Source organism: Sceloporus occidentalis, unplaced genomic scaffold (genome assembly GCF_023333645.1).
Source record: "Sceloporus occidentalis isolate IW3139 unplaced genomic scaffold, rSceOcc1.0.p SCAF_7, whole genome shotgun sequence".
In the NCBI taxonomy this organism is placed as follows: domain Eukaryota; kingdom Metazoa; phylum Chordata; class Lepidosauria; order Squamata; family Phrynosomatidae; genus Sceloporus; species Sceloporus occidentalis.
This window is the reverse complement of record NW_028316987.1, coordinates 44,387,609-44,404,851: the sequence shown is the minus strand read 5'-3', so window position 1 is coordinate 44,404,851 and position 17,243 is coordinate 44,387,609. Positions and strand designations below refer to the sequence as shown.

Sequence of the window (17,243 nt, the reverse complement as noted above, 5' to 3'; positions counted from 1 at the left end):
AGAGACTTTTATTTAACTATGCACAAGCTTTTCCTCAAACCACGGAATGGTAAAGTCTGCATGGAAAAAACAAACATCCAGCATTCAGAGGTAATATATTACAACTCTGACATTTCCAGATACATAATTTTTCTTTAAATGTGTTACAGAAGTTGTATTATTCCACTGGTATGCAGACCTGTATAAGGTAATCAGCAATGTATTCTGGCCTAAGGCAGTTCACGCCTTGATGAGCTGCTTCTCCAACATCAATTCTTATATCCTCTGGCTTCAGTTTATTGAAATCAGCAAAAAGATGAGTAACTTCGCTAAAGAGAGGAGGAGAATGAGCAGGAAGCACCTATAGATTCAAATACATAAGAAATTCTAGTTGACTTCCACTTAAATAAGTCTGCCCCTTGCCCCACCTGCATGTATTTTCCTACTATCAATCCCCAGCTGAGTCTTTTTCAACTCAAAAGCCTAAGGCATAGTCTCTGATAGTGTGTGATAATTATGAAAAGGATGAATGCCAGACTCTTGGAGAAATGCCTACAAAACATTCATAAAGAAGACACAAATACAACATTAACAAAAAAATTGCAGACCTATTTCATTATTAAACAATTCCCCGTATTTAGCACTATTTTGGAAAACAGACTAAGGAAACCTCTCTCTCAAAACACGAGGATCAGAGGTCCAAAACACACTGCAGAAATAATCCAGTGCTAGGGAATTCTGGGAACTGTAGTGTTGTGGGACATACAGCCTTCTCTGTTAGAGAGCTCTGGTGCTACAATAAACCACAATTCCAAGGATTCCCTAGCACAGAGCCAGGATGGTGAAAGAGATCTCAAACTGTTGGACCAGAGTGAATTTTTGCCAAAAATACAACTAAGGAATAATGTGATAGTTGTTTTCAGTATCACTGAATATTTGGAATATCACTGTGACCAGATTTTGGGAAACATCACAACACTGATTGGGATATGAAAGGGAACCAGACAAGGATGCCCTCGTTTCACCTTTGTTTTTTATTTGGGCATTGGACACTTTGAGAGATATTAGACAAGATGACAGAATCCGTGGAGTGAGTGTAAAAAAAGAAGGGTATAAATTGAGGGCTTATGTGAATGATCTTGTGATAACGATACAACATCCACTGGACTCAAGGCTCTGTTGGAAAAATTAAGGTTTGGGGGGCATGTTCTGCGTTTGGGCTTGACTGTTTTAGGCCCACAAAAAGATTTTCTTAAAGGTCTTCTGGTCACTTCCTCTTTCGAAAAAAAGGCCTCTCCTGGGCCTTAAATGGCCCAAGGGGTCTAAAACATGGCAAAAATGCCCTCACTGTTTTCTTAGAGAGCATTGGAAATTAAAGAAATGGTGTGTGCAATTTTTTTTGCAATGGGTGATATGGGGGGCAGGGGCACCCCCCCCAAACAGACACATACACACCCACACACCCCTGTAGAAAAACACACAAATGTTGGCTGCTCTAAAGCCATTCTAAAGAGTTTTTGCTACATCTTTCTCCTTGATCTTACAAAGCCAATAACTAAAAAGAAGACTTAGGATGGTGGGGATTTCTTAGACAACTAACAAAGGGGGCAAAAGCTAAGTCAAAGCTGTATGCTTATAAGGATTAACATATTCTATTTAGACAGAGTTCAAATACCAATCAAACAGGATTAGGGAAGAGAGAGTTCTGGATTCGGTCAGAACATTTTCTCCCCCTTTCTATTTTCCCAAGGAAAAGTAATGGATGCTACCATTATAACTTACAACAGACAGAGAACAAACTTTGAATATTTTTAGCTGATCTGGATTGCATCCATAGCTTAAAACATATGGTGATAAGAGAAGTTCTTTGCTTTGCACTCCACCAATGGTCTGAAGAGGAGCCTTGAGACACTGTCTTACATACAGTTTAAAAGCAGCCCTGTGCTTGACTACAAATATCAATTAGTCTCAAAAAAACCAGCCAAGCATATACGCACCTTTGCTCCTCCTGACTCTAGAAGACGTTTGAAGCCTGCCTCCTTGGCTGGGTCAACATTCAAAATTACTTTCCAACCACTAAATGCTCCCTAGAAAGACAGAGCCATTTTAAAAAAAAATGTAATGCCATGATGAAATAAATTTCATCTCTAACCATTCATTTATATATTTCATCTCTTGTCAGGACCAGTCTAAATCAAAATGGACAAAGTTCAGTCCGTGGCCCCATAAGTCACAAAGCCATTCCAAGTCCCTCACCTTTTGCATCCCCAATCCCATCTGTTCAATAGGAGGGTTGTGCAGTATCCACGTATTTTCTCCTAACCAGCCCACACATCAATTATCTCAATTAAATGGCTTGTGAAGCTCCTACTGACTGAGGAAAAGTAACATGGGGGCAAAAACTGCCTGTGTATTTCGCTTTCCATAAGCAATAGCTGGCGGGTGTGTGTGTGTGTTATCTCAACCGCAGTTCCAATCCAGATTCAGCCTCATCTTCCATGGCTATTTTACTGCATTTTATATCTAGCTACATGTCAGTAGCATTAATGTATCTCTGTTACAATGTATAGAATGGGTGTCAATGTAATACACAAGGAAAGAAACGTCTTTGGGAAATGCAGGTGAATTCAGCAAACACAATTTTACAGTGCTATCAAGAGATGAATGCACACAAAAAACGCATCCACAAGCAACTGTAGTTTAAAGATGCTGTCCTGGGTGGCAAGAGTTAACCCACACCCAGATGGCTTTCACTGCAGACAATCTACAGATGCAAATGGCTGCCATTGTTGATTCCTGTGCACATCCATGTACTAAAGACTGTGGCTCTATTAAGACACCATCAACTACATCTCTCATGATTTGGAAGCTCTGGAATGAAAGCTACTGTCAAAACTGCCTCATCTTAAGAAAATTCAGAGTACATGAGTATGATTCCAGTAACATCTCTAATTCTTAGAAGAATTAGATTGGCGACATCTATGAATGGCAAAGGTGTAGGGGAGAAGCAATTATCACCCATCTCCCCTTTTTGCCCCTGCACACACACACACTCCTCCACTAGCTTTGGGAGAGGCAAGGGAGAAAGTACAGGGGGTTGCAGAAGAAAAGGGAACTTTATGAAAACCACACAGCTCAAAGCAGCTTCTCCTGAAGAAAAGCACCTTGTCAGCAGAGAAGACACAACTGGATACAAGAAACATTACAAGTGTATACCTCAGCAATTCCATTTTCCTTTCTCCGTCTCTGAATTGTTTTCCGCCACCTCATTGCTGCAACTGCTAATTTCCTCTGGACTACATTGATTCCAGGCAGAACACTGAGTATGGAGTTGCTTCCCCATTCATAATCTTCCTCCTAGAGTTGAAGACATAAGGCCATACTTTTATTCCTAGTTAATCCTGCCAAGTTGAGTAGAAATATTAAGAGGAAATCCCAGTACCAAGGTACCTGAGGGCAGTCATACTCAGGATAACAGGAACAGATCTTATTTTTTTCTAAGCATTTACATACCAAGCACACAAGCTAGAAAGCTTCTTTGGATATCTTCTGCGGGGGCTGTGTGGGTCCAACAGGACATTGACTTCCTTTTGTGGGAGACACCTCCCCAACCTTGTGTCACATTGCAAACTACTCCTAAAATTCACATTAGTTTCAAAAACAGCCCAACCTGTGGCATGAAAAAGTATTCTTGAAATAAATGACAAAAATCATTTGCAGAATGCAGGAGCATTCTGAGTGAAATTTCACTTGGAAGGCCAGGCCATAGCAAATTGGTTAAATAAAAGAAAGTATTTATTTACGACTGTAATGTTTAATGTCCACACAAAATAAAAACTGTAGCAGTATTTAGTATTTTCTACCAGAAACAAGGAGAGCCACTGCGGTGAGCGGTGAACTAGGAGACCAGAGTTCAAATCCCTATTCAGTCATGGAAACTCACTAGGTGATTGTGACCATATCACACTCCCTCTGTCTCAGAGCAAGCCAATAACAAGCCTGAGGGCAGGGAACCCTCTAATTAAAAATAATTGTAAGCCGCTCTGATAGCCTTTAGGGCTGAAGAGTGGGGTATAAATACCATAATAAAATAAAATCTTGCCAAGTAAACCCTGTGAGAGGGTTCCTGCAGGGAGGAGTTAATCTGAAACCACATAATAAACCAGAAATGGGCCTAATGGCACATAAATGATTGTATGAATTAATAAAATAAAGTAGATGAAGTCAGGTTGTTTTTAGATGCATTACTTTTAAAACTTAAATTGTTCTGCTTAAAATTATGATATTAAGGCCTAGATTGTTGCTGTTTGCCTTCAAGACATTTCTGATTTATGGCGACCCTAAGGCAAACTGAAAACTGGGTTCCAGATAGGTCCCCCCTTCGCTGCTTTTAATAGCCTAGCATGGGTGGTTATTTGTGTTTCACCAAATTTTCCCTTAGACGAGGGAATAATTGTTGTATTTTTAAATTTTATACATTATCTTATATATTTACTTTTATTACTGTTTTTGTATAGTCTTTAGTTTATATTGTTTTAAATATGTTATTAGCCACCTTGAGTCCCACTATTGGAAGAAAAGCAGGATGAGGATGAGGATGAGGATGATGATGATGATGATCCAAAACAATTGGAGAGCACTCCATTGGGAAAGATTGGTATACAGGACTCTCTGGGCAGTCTACCTAGGTTGTGGAACATGTGGGCCGCACACACTGCTACAAAAAACACACAAAAAAACCCCAATGACCCCCTTATTGCCATTTTCTTCCCTTCCAGGAGAAAAGGACATGCTCTGATCAGCCACTCTGTGGTGCATGACAGTACTCTGGCACGAACATTAACAATGACGTAGGCCCTGGTGGGTTGGAAGGGCACTGTTCATCCCCCAGTTCCAAGAAGGTGCTCATCCCTGATATAGACACTAGCCAGATCCATAACAGCCTAGCCTGAACAAGGTCGCTGCATTTTGTCTTTAGAATGGACACAACATTAATGTGGAAAAGAGTTTTAAACAAACTGCTATACCCTTAACAGTGTTAGCAATACCTCTACAAAGCACTGTGCTGCTCTGGATGCTTCTAGGTAGGAACGATGAAGCACCCACTTTCCAGCTGCCATGGATGCCAAGAATTTCTCATTGCGAAGAGGGTGTCCCACAATTGTATGTGTACAATTTGGGTCAAAGCACTGCTTCTCAAGTACCACTCCACCTAAAAATAATTTTTAATCACAGTCATTTAAAAAGGTAATCCTTACTACAGAACAGGCAAACTTATAAAGAGGTGTTTTGTAGTGCTTATCAGACAAGTGGGGCATACTTGTTTTGAACAGCATGTAGTGCAGAACTAGAATCTAGTCACAGAACTGCAGAAGCTTTGTGTATCTTACCTAGTTCCTCAATCAGATGGTAATAATCAATTCGTTCCTGAGGGTTAAGGGAAGACAGCTGAAATTTACGCTGATTTTCTGGTTCTTCGGAGGCCTTTGCATCTATTTTAATGGCCTGAAGGCAACAGTTCCAGTGGGGAAATAGACAAAGGAATGAATCTTATGCCCAAAAAACTGTCCCATCATCCATATTCCCACATAAAATTTAACTCAAGCATACATTTAAGTAATTTTGGTCCAAAACACACTGCAGAAATAATCCAGTTTGAGACTGCTTTAACTGACATGGCTCAGTCCTAGGGAATCCTGGGAACTGTAATTTAGTGTGGCTCCAGAGCTCTGAAAGAGAAGGCTAAATGTCTCACTAAACTACAGTTTCCAGAATTCCGTAGCACTGAGCCAGGGCAGTTAAAGCGGTCTCAAACTGGATTATTTCTGCAGTGTGTTTTGGACCAGTTAGTAAGCCTGTGGAAAGAATGCTTGGTTATTATAAAAGGAGCAACTCGGACATCCATCATGCTTAAATCTCTTCTAAATAATAACGTACATAATAGAAGTCCATATCCATATACAATACAAGAAACTAGCAAATTCAGTGGCACAAAGCCAGAATGCTACACTGGATTAAAGTTTAATTCTTGGATTTAATAAGGCTGCAAACTTTTCAACAAATCTGTCAGACCTTTGAAAGCCTAGTTAGTAAAACTAATTCCTGAACTTCTACTCCTCATAATGCAAATATTTTAACTAAATGAACTACAGATATTTCCCCTGTGTTTCAACATTTATATTACTCTTTCTCTAACCATGAAGATTACAAAAGGTCTTTAAGGTGAATTACAGACCGCCGCTTTGCGGCGGTCTGCCGGCGCTACTGTTTGCTCCACGAGGGAGCCGCAGCAGCCAAACCGCGCGACTCCCACGCGGAGCAAAAAAGAAACGCCAAAATGGCACTTCTCGTGGCGCGGTTATGATGCCGCGAGGTGCCAATGGCGCACTCGCGGCATCATAAGCGCCGCGCAACGTGCGGACGCACAGCGTCTGCTACGTCAATATGGCGGCGGCCGTGTTGAACGGTTGCCACCATATTGTGCTCGCAGAGCGCGTATTAGGGTTAGGGGGTGCAGAAGCACCGCCCCTTCCTAACCCTAGTACGCGCTCTGCGCATACTATATGGCAGTATATAACCCGCCCATGTAATTGTTGCAAAGCTACTAAGATTTTAAAAAATGCTTACTGTCCGTTGTAATTTGTTATCTATAATTTAACACTAGCTTATTGATGAATTAAAATGAACACTCCAATATAACTTCTTGACACACAGTACATTAATAAATACAATGTCATATGACATACATTTTCTTTTGGCTGGGGAGCAACAGGAGGGTTTGCCAGTGGAAAGGCAATGGTGGGTGCCAATGGAGTTGGGATCAGATGATCTTCATTTTGGGGGGTTTCTGGACTTCTACACACTGGGGATCCTGGAACCTTAACTGTATCTGTTTTCACAGGATCATCAACACCTGGAAAACAGAAAATCACTATTTGAACACAAAGACAAAATTGAACAATTCTTAGAATAAGTGAGAATGGCCTTTCCCTAAGTATGGATTAAGTATGAATCTTTAAAAGGAGCAGTTTATAAGATTTTTTTGTCCTCTCCATAATCTCAAAAACATTAGTCAGACATCTTCTTATTGGTTTTAATTGGATTTTTGAGTAAGCACGATTAGAATTGTGGCCTAAATTTTAACTGTCTACATAAAATCACAGTGCAGTTGCTATACTTGTTCAGTGATTCCAAAATTTTAGTTAAAACATATGTGGTGTTAATTTTACTACCCAAGGTGTTTGGTGATGTACTGACCATAACAAGAACTCTCTTCTGAATGTTTGATTAATTTTAAAAAATACTTCCCATCCCCGATTACATACAGGCTATATTCCCTGCCTAATTCTCTTCTGAGTACACCGTTAATGCAAGTTCCTCAATTCCTTCTTACCCTAAAACATTAAAGTGAGAAAGGGATTCCAAATATACCAGGAATATAAGAACAGAAAAAGCAAATGCTGGCATCCTAAAATAAGTATCCCCTTTAACACTAAGGAAACCTATAGTTAGCTGACAAGAAACTGCTGATGCATTGATACAGAGACAGAAATCACACAAGTCACTATGAAGCAGGCTCTGTGAAGGTCCATAAAGTTTTGGCTCAGTCCACATAAATAACACTCCATATAATAGAAAAGTTCCTCAATTCTACTGATGTCCAAGTAGGGAGCTCAGATAATTGAATAGTTTCTCTTTTTTAAGAAAGAAAAAACTGAGGAGGAGAAAGCTGAATAACAAAGAAGAATTTTAGCTAAGCCTTCTCACAGGTATGATAGCTTCTATGTGTAGGGATTTAAACAAAAAACAGGTAAGCGTTGAAAAATACAGCTGTCCATCCAAAGTGAAATAACCCAAGTTGTTTTGAATCATATGGCCAGCTATCTGTGCAGACCAAGTCCCAAGAAACTGATTGATACTCAAGTCATCCTATTGTGTAGAGTTCATCTCATGAAAGGCTGCATTGCAAGCCAGACATGCCAGCTTCTTCTTACCTATTTGAGCAATTTCTGTATCACTCAAGGATTTTCTATGTGAACTGTCACCCAAATTTACTGCATTTCCTTGAATTTGTTCGGAACATTGTGAAGGGCTATTGGGCCACTGCATATTGCTGGCAAGCCTCGCCCTCTCTTCCCTTGCAGTTGGATCATCCCAAATAATCTGTTCGTTCTGGGATGGCTCTGTATTGACATCAGTCACTATCTGGCGAGTCTGCCTAAGGAACAAAACAAACAAGACAGTTTTGCATAGCATTTGAAGACAAGGAGTTGAAATTGTGCATGTCTTCCTTGGGACTTTTTGTCCTCCCAGGCTCTCCCTGAATTACTCTTCAAGGAGCCTCTCACCAAAAAGAAAACATTGGCTGATAAGCAAAAAATAATTACTTCTGGAAATTTCAGGAATAGGGATTATCCTTGTTTTACCCCCACTCTCACCCCCTAAAATAAAAACAAAGAGGATGTTTACAAAACAAAAGGGGTTTCCACCCACTTCCAGTTTTGTTTTGGGGCTCTGGTGCAATTCCTATCAAATCCCAGGTACAAAACATTGAGCTGCTAGTGAACAATGAGGCCCTGCTCCATCAGGGTAGATCCAGTTTCAGGGCAGGACCCAATGTTGAATTCCAGTTGGCAAAACCATGAAGGGGACAAGCCTCCCTCCCTCCCGAAGCCTTCCAGGTACCCCCTAAATAGTAACACAAGGCTCAGAAACCCTTCAGAAATGTTTTACAGATGAAGGAGGGTAGTTCCAAGAATTCCTCCAACAGAATATTGGATTTAGCCCTAAGTCAGTTGCACCACACCAAATTCAAATGCCTATTACTTAAGGCCTACTGACTGCAAAGGCAACTAAGGAGCGGTACAGAGTGCCAGGAAGAGGCGGCTGAAAGCCGCCTCTCTTTGCTGTGTAGCCGTGCTGCAGCAACCAAATTGCACAGCGCGGCTACACAAAAAAGGACTGCTAAAAAGCGGCTCCTTTTTGCACCGCCGCAAACAGCTGGTGGCGGCACAAGCACATTACTGCTGCGCGGCTCCATCTGGAGGCCACGCAGCAGTGATGTCATCACTATGCGCACCATCTATTTGGCACCGTGCAGCAAGGACGCCCTCGTCACGTGCGAGGGGAATGTTGGTGGGGCACCCCTTGCATGTTACGAGGGCGTCCTTCGGGGCCCGTCTGTACCGGGCCATAGGCTGCAAACCTGTACTAAGGAGGAAGATGCATTGAATTCAATGGGAATCGTTTCTGAGTAATTATGTATAGAATTGTACTGTAAGTGTAACTAACTTAACCGGCCTACAATCTGTTGAACACGTTGAATCTTTAATTACCATAGTATAGCAATAAATTATCTACTTCAGTGTACATGATGAAACACACACACACACACACACATTAAAATTAAGACTACCATCTATATACAGAGACATAGACCATATTCATGTACCACAATCAGGAAATAATGTAAAGAATTGTATCTTATTATGAACACGTAATTATGGATTTACTTGTCAATAACCAGAAAACCTCTTCAACTTATAAAGGAGCACTCAAAAAGGTATCTCTGAAGTCATTAAATTTAATGGGTTGGATCCAGACCTTGTTTTCAGTTAAAATCAATGGTAAATAAAGTAGCCCCAATCATCTGTTCTAAGTATGATTACAGCTTGATACAACCCAATGTCTAAATAACTGGTAACACTATTGCTCAGAAACCATATTTGATATGAAAGCCATCATAGAAAAATCTTGGGACTTTCTGAAATTCTGTTTCCTTAATGGGGTTTGCTGCCAAACGTGGGCAGCAAATTATGAAAATATCCTTAAAAAATTATTTCTGCTCTTGTTAACAGAGGATTGGGCAAAATATGGCCTGTGGACATATACACCTCACCCCACCCTTTCAATTTTTTGAAAGCTAAAAAACCTCTTTCCTCTCCAGGTGTTGGGGACAATTGCCAAGTGCTTTCCTGGCCTTTTTAGGATCACAAGAGACCTTTCTCAAAACGAGAAGTGGTGAGGTACAGAAGCTTCTCTGGGGGATAAATGTGGGCCCAGGCTGTACCTTGGTGGGAAAAATATGGCCTGTAGACTACATACACACATTCCCTCCCCCTAGGTCAGCATTCAAAGTAGCCAAAGCATTTACATGGGTTCCTGTGATTTGCTACCCAAATTTGAGGCAAGGGGGTGAGGTGCGACTTTCCCATATCTAGCAGTGGCTGTTTCTGGACCTTGGGACATCCTTTCCCCCCCTTTTAATGGCTTTAAACAATCTGCAGCTGGATTGGCAGTGTGGTTTTCAAGCCACTGTTGACAGGCCCTGCAAAGACAGGCTTGAAGGGCCACGTGTGACCCACCCAATCTCATGTTTTTACCCCAGACTCACAACCAAGCCACACATGGAGCTGGGCCTCTACCACTAGAGAGAAGGAGTCTGGAGTCCTTGTTTGCATCATGACCAAATATCAACAGAGGCACAGTGGGAAAGAAAAGGTGAATTTGTATTAGTGGCCTTGTTTGATACTTTTTGCACTAGCTTTGCAGTTCGAGGCTTGCAAAAATATGAAGGCTGACAATGGACTGGGGGAGTAAATTTTCCTGTTACTAACCTTACTGCACAGTTCTTGTGGATTGGGGGAGATGTGTCACACTTTCAAACTTTGCTTCCATTTGTTTGTTTCTTCATTATGTAACCCTTAGGAGTCATTCTTCCATCAACTTCAGTTTGGAGAGACTGCACACCAGTCCAGGGATCCCATATAGCTAGTGATGGAGCATTTAAGCACCAGCTGGAGATATGCTGGCTAGAATTAGTTTGAGGTCCCAATTCTACAATTGGCAGAGAGGGGATGCTGGATCACCCTGCCCCCAATAAAAGGCCTGGAATGCTTCTCTGCCATATACCATCTGCTGCATTGTTTACCACCAATAAATCTTCTTTTAAAGCTGGAACATGCCAGTGTTCAGCACCTACTCTTGTGGAAGCCCGGGACTAAATCCAATTCAACCTTTTTTCTAATCCAAATCTTATGACTCAACGATGCAAGCAGCTGCAGATCATGTTAAATGATCCAAAGATTGTAGTTGAATACTCAGTATACCAGATAAAGCAGTACCTTAGCGCTTCCAAGACTTTGCTGCGGCCATTACGCACAGAACGAGGTCCATCCGGAGTTGCTGGATCACTGTCAAATCCATTCCTAGATAAAGAGGTCCTTTGTCCTTGCAACTTTGGTAGGGATGTTGCAGTCATGATTTCTTGTAGCTGCCTTTGAAAGTTTTCCCTCATTTCCAGTGTCTGTGTTAACACTTGGGCACAAAATAAATGTCAATAAATTAAAATAAAATTTACTTCATGCCATCTCAAGACATATGGGTCTCTTTTTCAGTAATTTATTAAATAAGTTCTATACATTCCAAGAACTCAAAATGAAAAGTAAAATTTGACACAAGATTGATACCTCCTTTTGATGTATTTTCTTCTTTTTCAACAGGAATTGCCTCTTTTAGTTGCCCTTCTGTATCATTATCATCCAATGAAATATTCTGAAACAGTTGATATATACATCTCAGAGTAAAAAAATAGCACACTCTTTCTATTGTTAGATGCTGACAGAACCAGTATAGCCAAAATTTAAACACAAAGATTTAACCAGAAAACCTCTTTTCAAAAAACCAGTCTATTTTCTATGGTGCCAAAATGACATTAAAAGATACCAGATTCAGTCCCTGGCATCTCCATATTGGGAAAGATCCCTGTTTGAAATATTGGAGAGCTGCTGCCATTTAGTATAATAATAATAACTTTATTACGGCCATTTGGCCAGCACAGCCATTTAGTATAGATGCTACAGAACCAGATGGATCAGTAGCTGGTGACTTGGTTACAAGTAATTTTCTATTATCCACAGAAAGCATGTACTCTGCCATAAAGATATGAACCTCCTCTTAAACAGTTTAAAAAGGCCATACATTTGTCAAACTGTTTATACTTTCAGCTGAAACATAACATTCTTGACTCACTATAAAGACTCACTGATAGATGGATCAGCAAAATTTGTGAAACTTTCATAACCAGAATTAGCACAATAATTGTGAAAACAATTTAGAAAGCTATTAGCTGTTTTCTTATTTATTCTGTAGATGAAGGTGACTGTAATTAATAAAAAAAACATTGCATTTATCTATACCTCATGTTCCTTCCCCATTTTTCCAGTTGAGTCAAGCCTATCAGAGAATCTGTCATCTTGGACACCACTAATATTCAGACTCATTTTAGGATTATAGGTATGAGGATAGAGAGATTCAGGTAGTCGTTTATATTCTTGTGCACTCTGGAAAATGGGGAAACAAAAAAGGTAAAGAAAAAGAAAAAAATTACTGCTCCAAATCTAGACTGAGAAAGTGTGCAAATAATTCTGGAAGAAAGGGAAACGTTTTCCTTTCTGCACAGGGCAATATCAATAATTTTCCTCACTTCGTAACATCATAAAGAATCTTGGACTTTTAGTGAACTGAATGCGCGGGAATTTATCGTTGAAGAGCCTTATAACATTACAAAAGTAAAATGAGAGGAAGCAGCAGAGAAGCGTCTTTCTGCCACAGGACTTCTGTAGCACTTCCCCTCGGGAACTGGCTTAGGAGCCAACTGTAAAAGCATCCCTTTTGCCAAACAGTTTCTTGCACAACAAATGTGACGCTTTTACAATTGGCTCCCCACAGAACTGCTACAATGTCATGCTGAGAAGCAGTCAAAAAGGCTTCTCTGCTGCTCCCTCTTGATTTACTTTTGCAGTGCAATAAGGCTCTAGGATGAGGAAAAATCAAAGCATCATAAAATGCAAAGACAATAATGGATCTCTACCTTCTCAGCACTGAATTTTGGCCATCATACAGAGGGTGGGAAAGTGTAAGCCTTGCAAAGCAGCACAGGCTTTGTCACACTACACAATTATAGCACTATGATTCCACTTTAACAGCCACGGTTCTGTGATTTGTAGTTTCATGAAAGATTTAAAATTCTCTGCTAAGCAGTTTTACTGCCTCCCCAAGCTACAAATCCCAGGATTCCATAGGATGCAGCCATGGCAGCTAAAGTGGACTCATACTGCTATAACTGTGTAGTCTGAGACAGTCACATGATCCTAAAGTATAGAATTGAGCACCAGTAAGTGCAAATTTCAAAAGCCCCTCTACAAGTGATCAGTTTAGACCTAAGAATGGTCTGTCCCTTCTCCAGATCTTCTGAATGAAGATGAAGAGAGGGGAAAAAGCAGATGGGGGGGGGGGGGGAATAGACAGAGGCAGAGCAAAGGAATGGCATAGAGATAACATGTACAAGCAAAGGAGTAGCAAAGAGAGCAACTGTGAGACAGACAGAACATACATGCAAGAAGGACATGACACAGAAAGAGGGAGAATCATACAAAGGAGGAACCTACACAGTTTTTGCTCTAGTCTCATCTAGTGCAAACTTGAGCTCCAACCAATGACAATATGCAGCCCAAAACCAACTAGCTCCAATGGTATGTGCCCCGTCTTCGTCATCTATACTTTGAGGACACATTCCCCACTCAGGAGCCCATTGCCCTTACATCCTTAGAAAGCAATACTTTAGTAGTGCACTTACACTAGGAAACAAGTATTGCTAAAACATAATCATTATTTTGAAAGGCTAAAATCTTGAGCCAGTAAAAAGGAACTTAAAGCCGCTGGTTGTTCCAAGGGATATCACTGGACAGAACTCCTGTTGTGAAACCTACACTTTCCACCATTTCCTATGGGGAATGAGGTAAAACTGAGTCTTCATACCTCCAAAAGCCAATGTTCCGAAACTATGTGTATGCCCCTTTCTTTAGCAGATTTGTATTCCCGGTTATTATCATTTTGCCTTCCCTGGTAGACGAAATGGGTCACGGTTTCATCAAAACACCACCTAGAATAAATGTAAGGTATCAGTTCCGTGCTAAATGATTGGTAATTCCAATGGAATGGGGGCTATCTGTGCATATCAAAATGCTATCTTGGCATCCCAGGCATCCACACACTAGAATAATATCTTCATCAATCAAGATCTTGCATGGGAGATGTAGCTACAATGACATACAGTAATTTACAATCTGTTTCCTAATCTGACCCACCTCAAAGTAACCTTAAAAGCCAGGCAGCTGCACCAACTGAAGGACTTCTCCAGCACTGCCAAGCAGCGTGCCATACAGCCCCCTCCTGCCACTAAGCTGTGGTGTGACAAGCAGTGACTGAGGCTTCTATTGGGTCCTGCCATAATTGCTCATCATACCATGGCTTGCCAGAAAGAAGGGTTTGGACAAGCCAACCATCAGTGCCCTGCTCACCAGCACTGCAAAACTCCTTCAGTTAGTGCAGCTGCCTGGCTTTCAAGGTGGGTTTGAGGAGGCATTTGCAATCGTGCCAATGGTGCTATGATTGTACATGTGAATAGTAGTACATCTATCCCTCCATATTCGCTAGGGTTAGGGGCACAAGACCCCTGTGAATATGAAAAAACTGCAAATAACAAAAACACCACATTTTTACCCAAGAGGACACCTCTCTAGGTCCTCCAGTGCAACTCTGTGGTCAACGTCTGACAGACACTGACCACAGAACTCCGTTGGAGGAGCTACAAATGCTTAGTAGAGTATTCTCTCTAGGAGCCTCTAGGTCTTTCAGTGCAACTTTTGGCTAAAGTTGACCATAGAGTTGCACTGGAGGACCTAGATAATCCTAGAGAGAACATATTAATCAAATCTGTGAATAATCAAATCTGCAAATATGGAGGGATGAGTGTATTTATAAGTCCCTAGGTCTAGCTTACAACATCATAAATACTGAAGAGACTTCCAGCCATGATCACCACCACCACTATCATCATTATATTTATTTATTTATATCCTCTTTTTTTCTAGTCCTGGACTCAAGATAGCTTACAAATGGTAAAACAGATATAACTACAAAAATTAACATTAAAAAGGTTAAAATATAATTAAGTTATCAATAAAACTGAAAGCAGTTAAAAACAAACCATTAAGAACAATAGCTCTTAGAAATATCACATCTACCACTACCTCTTGCAGGCAAGATTACACCTCATGAGAAAAACCTTGGTTGTTAATGTTTCTTCTTGTGGTAAATGAAATCATCATACATCCATAAATACAGCAATTTAGAATGTCTTTTCAGACCATATTCTTTTTCTCAGAAATATGAAAATGAATACTAATCCAAATTTAACACTTACATTTGTAGATTCAATTCTAGCATCCAAATATAAACTGATTTTGCATGTGTGTGTTTAAAGACACATGTACTTTTTATTTTTAAAAAACTCTTGGATTTCTATGGTTAATTTTGTTTCACTTCTGAAGAAAACAGACATGAAAAAGTTACTTGAAAGCAAAATTAATAGCCTCCAAGAATCTGTTGAATTAAAGTGATTTAACTAAATGGAAGAAAACTATCATGTTTCCCTTCTATCCTTTGCTCTTTTTGTATGGATTGTTAGCTTGTTAAAGATTGTGTGTGTGTGTGTGTGTGTGTGTGTGTGTGTGTGTGTAATCTTTGCATAGCACATAATAAGCTTTAGGCACAGTAAATACCACTACTATTACCCCTAATCATACCCTTGAGACCAAAATGTCAAAGTTTTTACAAATGAAGAATTTTGTTAACTACACATACCTATAATCTGCTCCAAGGGACGCAGCAATAGCATTCAACTCGCTCTGCTTTTTACTGAGCTTCTTACTCACACATATGACAACATCCGCTAGAGGTTTAGACTCTTCCACCTATGCCAGTGGAGTCAAGACAAATATAGTTAGGAACCATATCATAAAGCCAACTGTTAGCCCCATGTAAAGTAGAACCACTGATGATATCTTTACATTTTACGTTCTCCCAGTTTTCAAGGATTCAGGTATTTTTATAGGTTTCTCTAAGACCATGTCACTCCTTGGTCAGATTATTGTTTACATAAGTGTTAGCCATAGGCCTGACACTACTACAAAGTCTGTTATCTTTACATTTTCTTATGCAGTTCCAGCTACATGTTATGCCTTTGTCTGGATCAGATGCATAAGCTTCTGGGTGCTTAGATTCCTCCCTATATTCTCCTACCTATACATTATCAAGTCTAGCCACATTACCTCACTACACTGTTATAGTGCTGCTATTCCACTTTTACTGTTCTGGCTGCCTCCTGTTGCATTCTGAGGCTTGTAATTCAGTGAGGCCTAAGAGCTCTCTGGATGAGAATTTAAATGCCCTTCCTTAAACTGCAAATCCCAGAATGCAACAGGAGCAGCCAGAGCAGTTAAAGTGGAATGGCAGCACTATAAAAGTGTAGTGAGGTAATCTAGAATGTCAGCACGCTATCTCTTTTAAGTTTTGTCTTCTAAATGTTTAAACTTCTATATGTTGTCTTTTGCAAATCCTCCCCAACATACCATCTTTACTAAGGACTGAAACAATATGCAGGCATCTGACTAACATCTCCAATTGTTGTTTTTTTCCTCATGTTTGGTTTGTAACATCTTGCCTGATGAAGAAGCCCATGGAGCTTCGAAAGCTTGCAACAAGTATATTGTGCATTTCGGTTGGCCAACCAAAAGTATCACTGATGGATTTTTGTTTGGATTTGTTAAATGGCCAACACAGCTACCCCTGCATGAAACGTTAGAAGACAAGTAGAATCAAAGCAAGAGTTTGCTCAAAGAAGTGAAAAGAGGCTCCATTTTGGTAGCATGGAGAACAGTGACAGGCCACTACATCTCCTTGACATACAATAAATATGTCTTCCAGGGTTGCCCATACAACATTGCTATTTGCAAGTATGTCGTTTCACTTCTTCCAGCAAATACACACAACAATCACTTTCCATCTCTCTGCACTGAGACACAATTACTTCTAGCTACAGAGTTAAGGGTGTCAAACTTCCCCATGAACATACAGCATCCAAAGATATTAAAACAAGTGATGCCCTATTTGCCTAAACAGCCTAAAAACTGAAACTCACAATTTCTTGAGGTGCCTCTTTCAACTGAGGACTAGCAGTAAGAGCAGCTGCTTGCCGGGTGCTATTTGCTAAAGCCACTTTTAGGTTCCTCCCAATGACTTCTGAAAGAGGAGTGCTCAGTGTTCTGTTTCGCTGGCTGGCACCTTCTGGAGTTTCCAAAGCTGCTAGAGCATCCTGGGGAAAATTTTAAATACTTTATCTATTACATAAAATTTCTACTCAT

The 17,243-nt window shown here is 40.3% G+C and overlaps 1 protein-coding gene across 1 annotated transcript in view; it reads right to left on the bottom strand.

The window, feature by feature from the left end:
* The window catches only part of TOPBP1 (DNA topoisomerase II binding protein 1), a 44,270-nt gene that overhangs the window by 695 nt on the left and 26,332 nt on the right, over nucleotides 1-17,243 (bottom strand). Inside the window, exons 15-27 of the mRNA XM_089532799.1 lie at nucleotides 17,021-17,194; nucleotides 15,685-15,794; nucleotides 13,798-13,921; nucleotides 12,177-12,320; nucleotides 11,448-11,532; nucleotides 11,103-11,295; nucleotides 7,974-8,197; nucleotides 6,726-6,892; nucleotides 5,370-5,484; nucleotides 5,028-5,191; nucleotides 3,196-3,336; nucleotides 1,977-2,066; nucleotides 179-340 (exon numbers count right to left, since the gene is read on the bottom strand). Coding sequence (XP_089388925.1) covers nucleotides 179-340; nucleotides 1,977-2,066; nucleotides 3,196-3,336; nucleotides 5,028-5,191; nucleotides 5,370-5,484; nucleotides 6,726-6,892; nucleotides 7,974-8,197; nucleotides 11,103-11,295; nucleotides 11,448-11,532; nucleotides 12,177-12,320; nucleotides 13,798-13,921; nucleotides 15,685-15,794; nucleotides 17,021-17,194 — 1,893 coding nt within the window. The remainder of the gene's footprint in view (nucleotides 1-178; nucleotides 341-1,976; nucleotides 2,067-3,195; nucleotides 3,337-5,027; nucleotides 5,192-5,369; nucleotides 5,485-6,725; nucleotides 6,893-7,973; nucleotides 8,198-11,102; nucleotides 11,296-11,447; nucleotides 11,533-12,176; nucleotides 12,321-13,797; nucleotides 13,922-15,684; nucleotides 15,795-17,020; nucleotides 17,195-17,243) is intronic.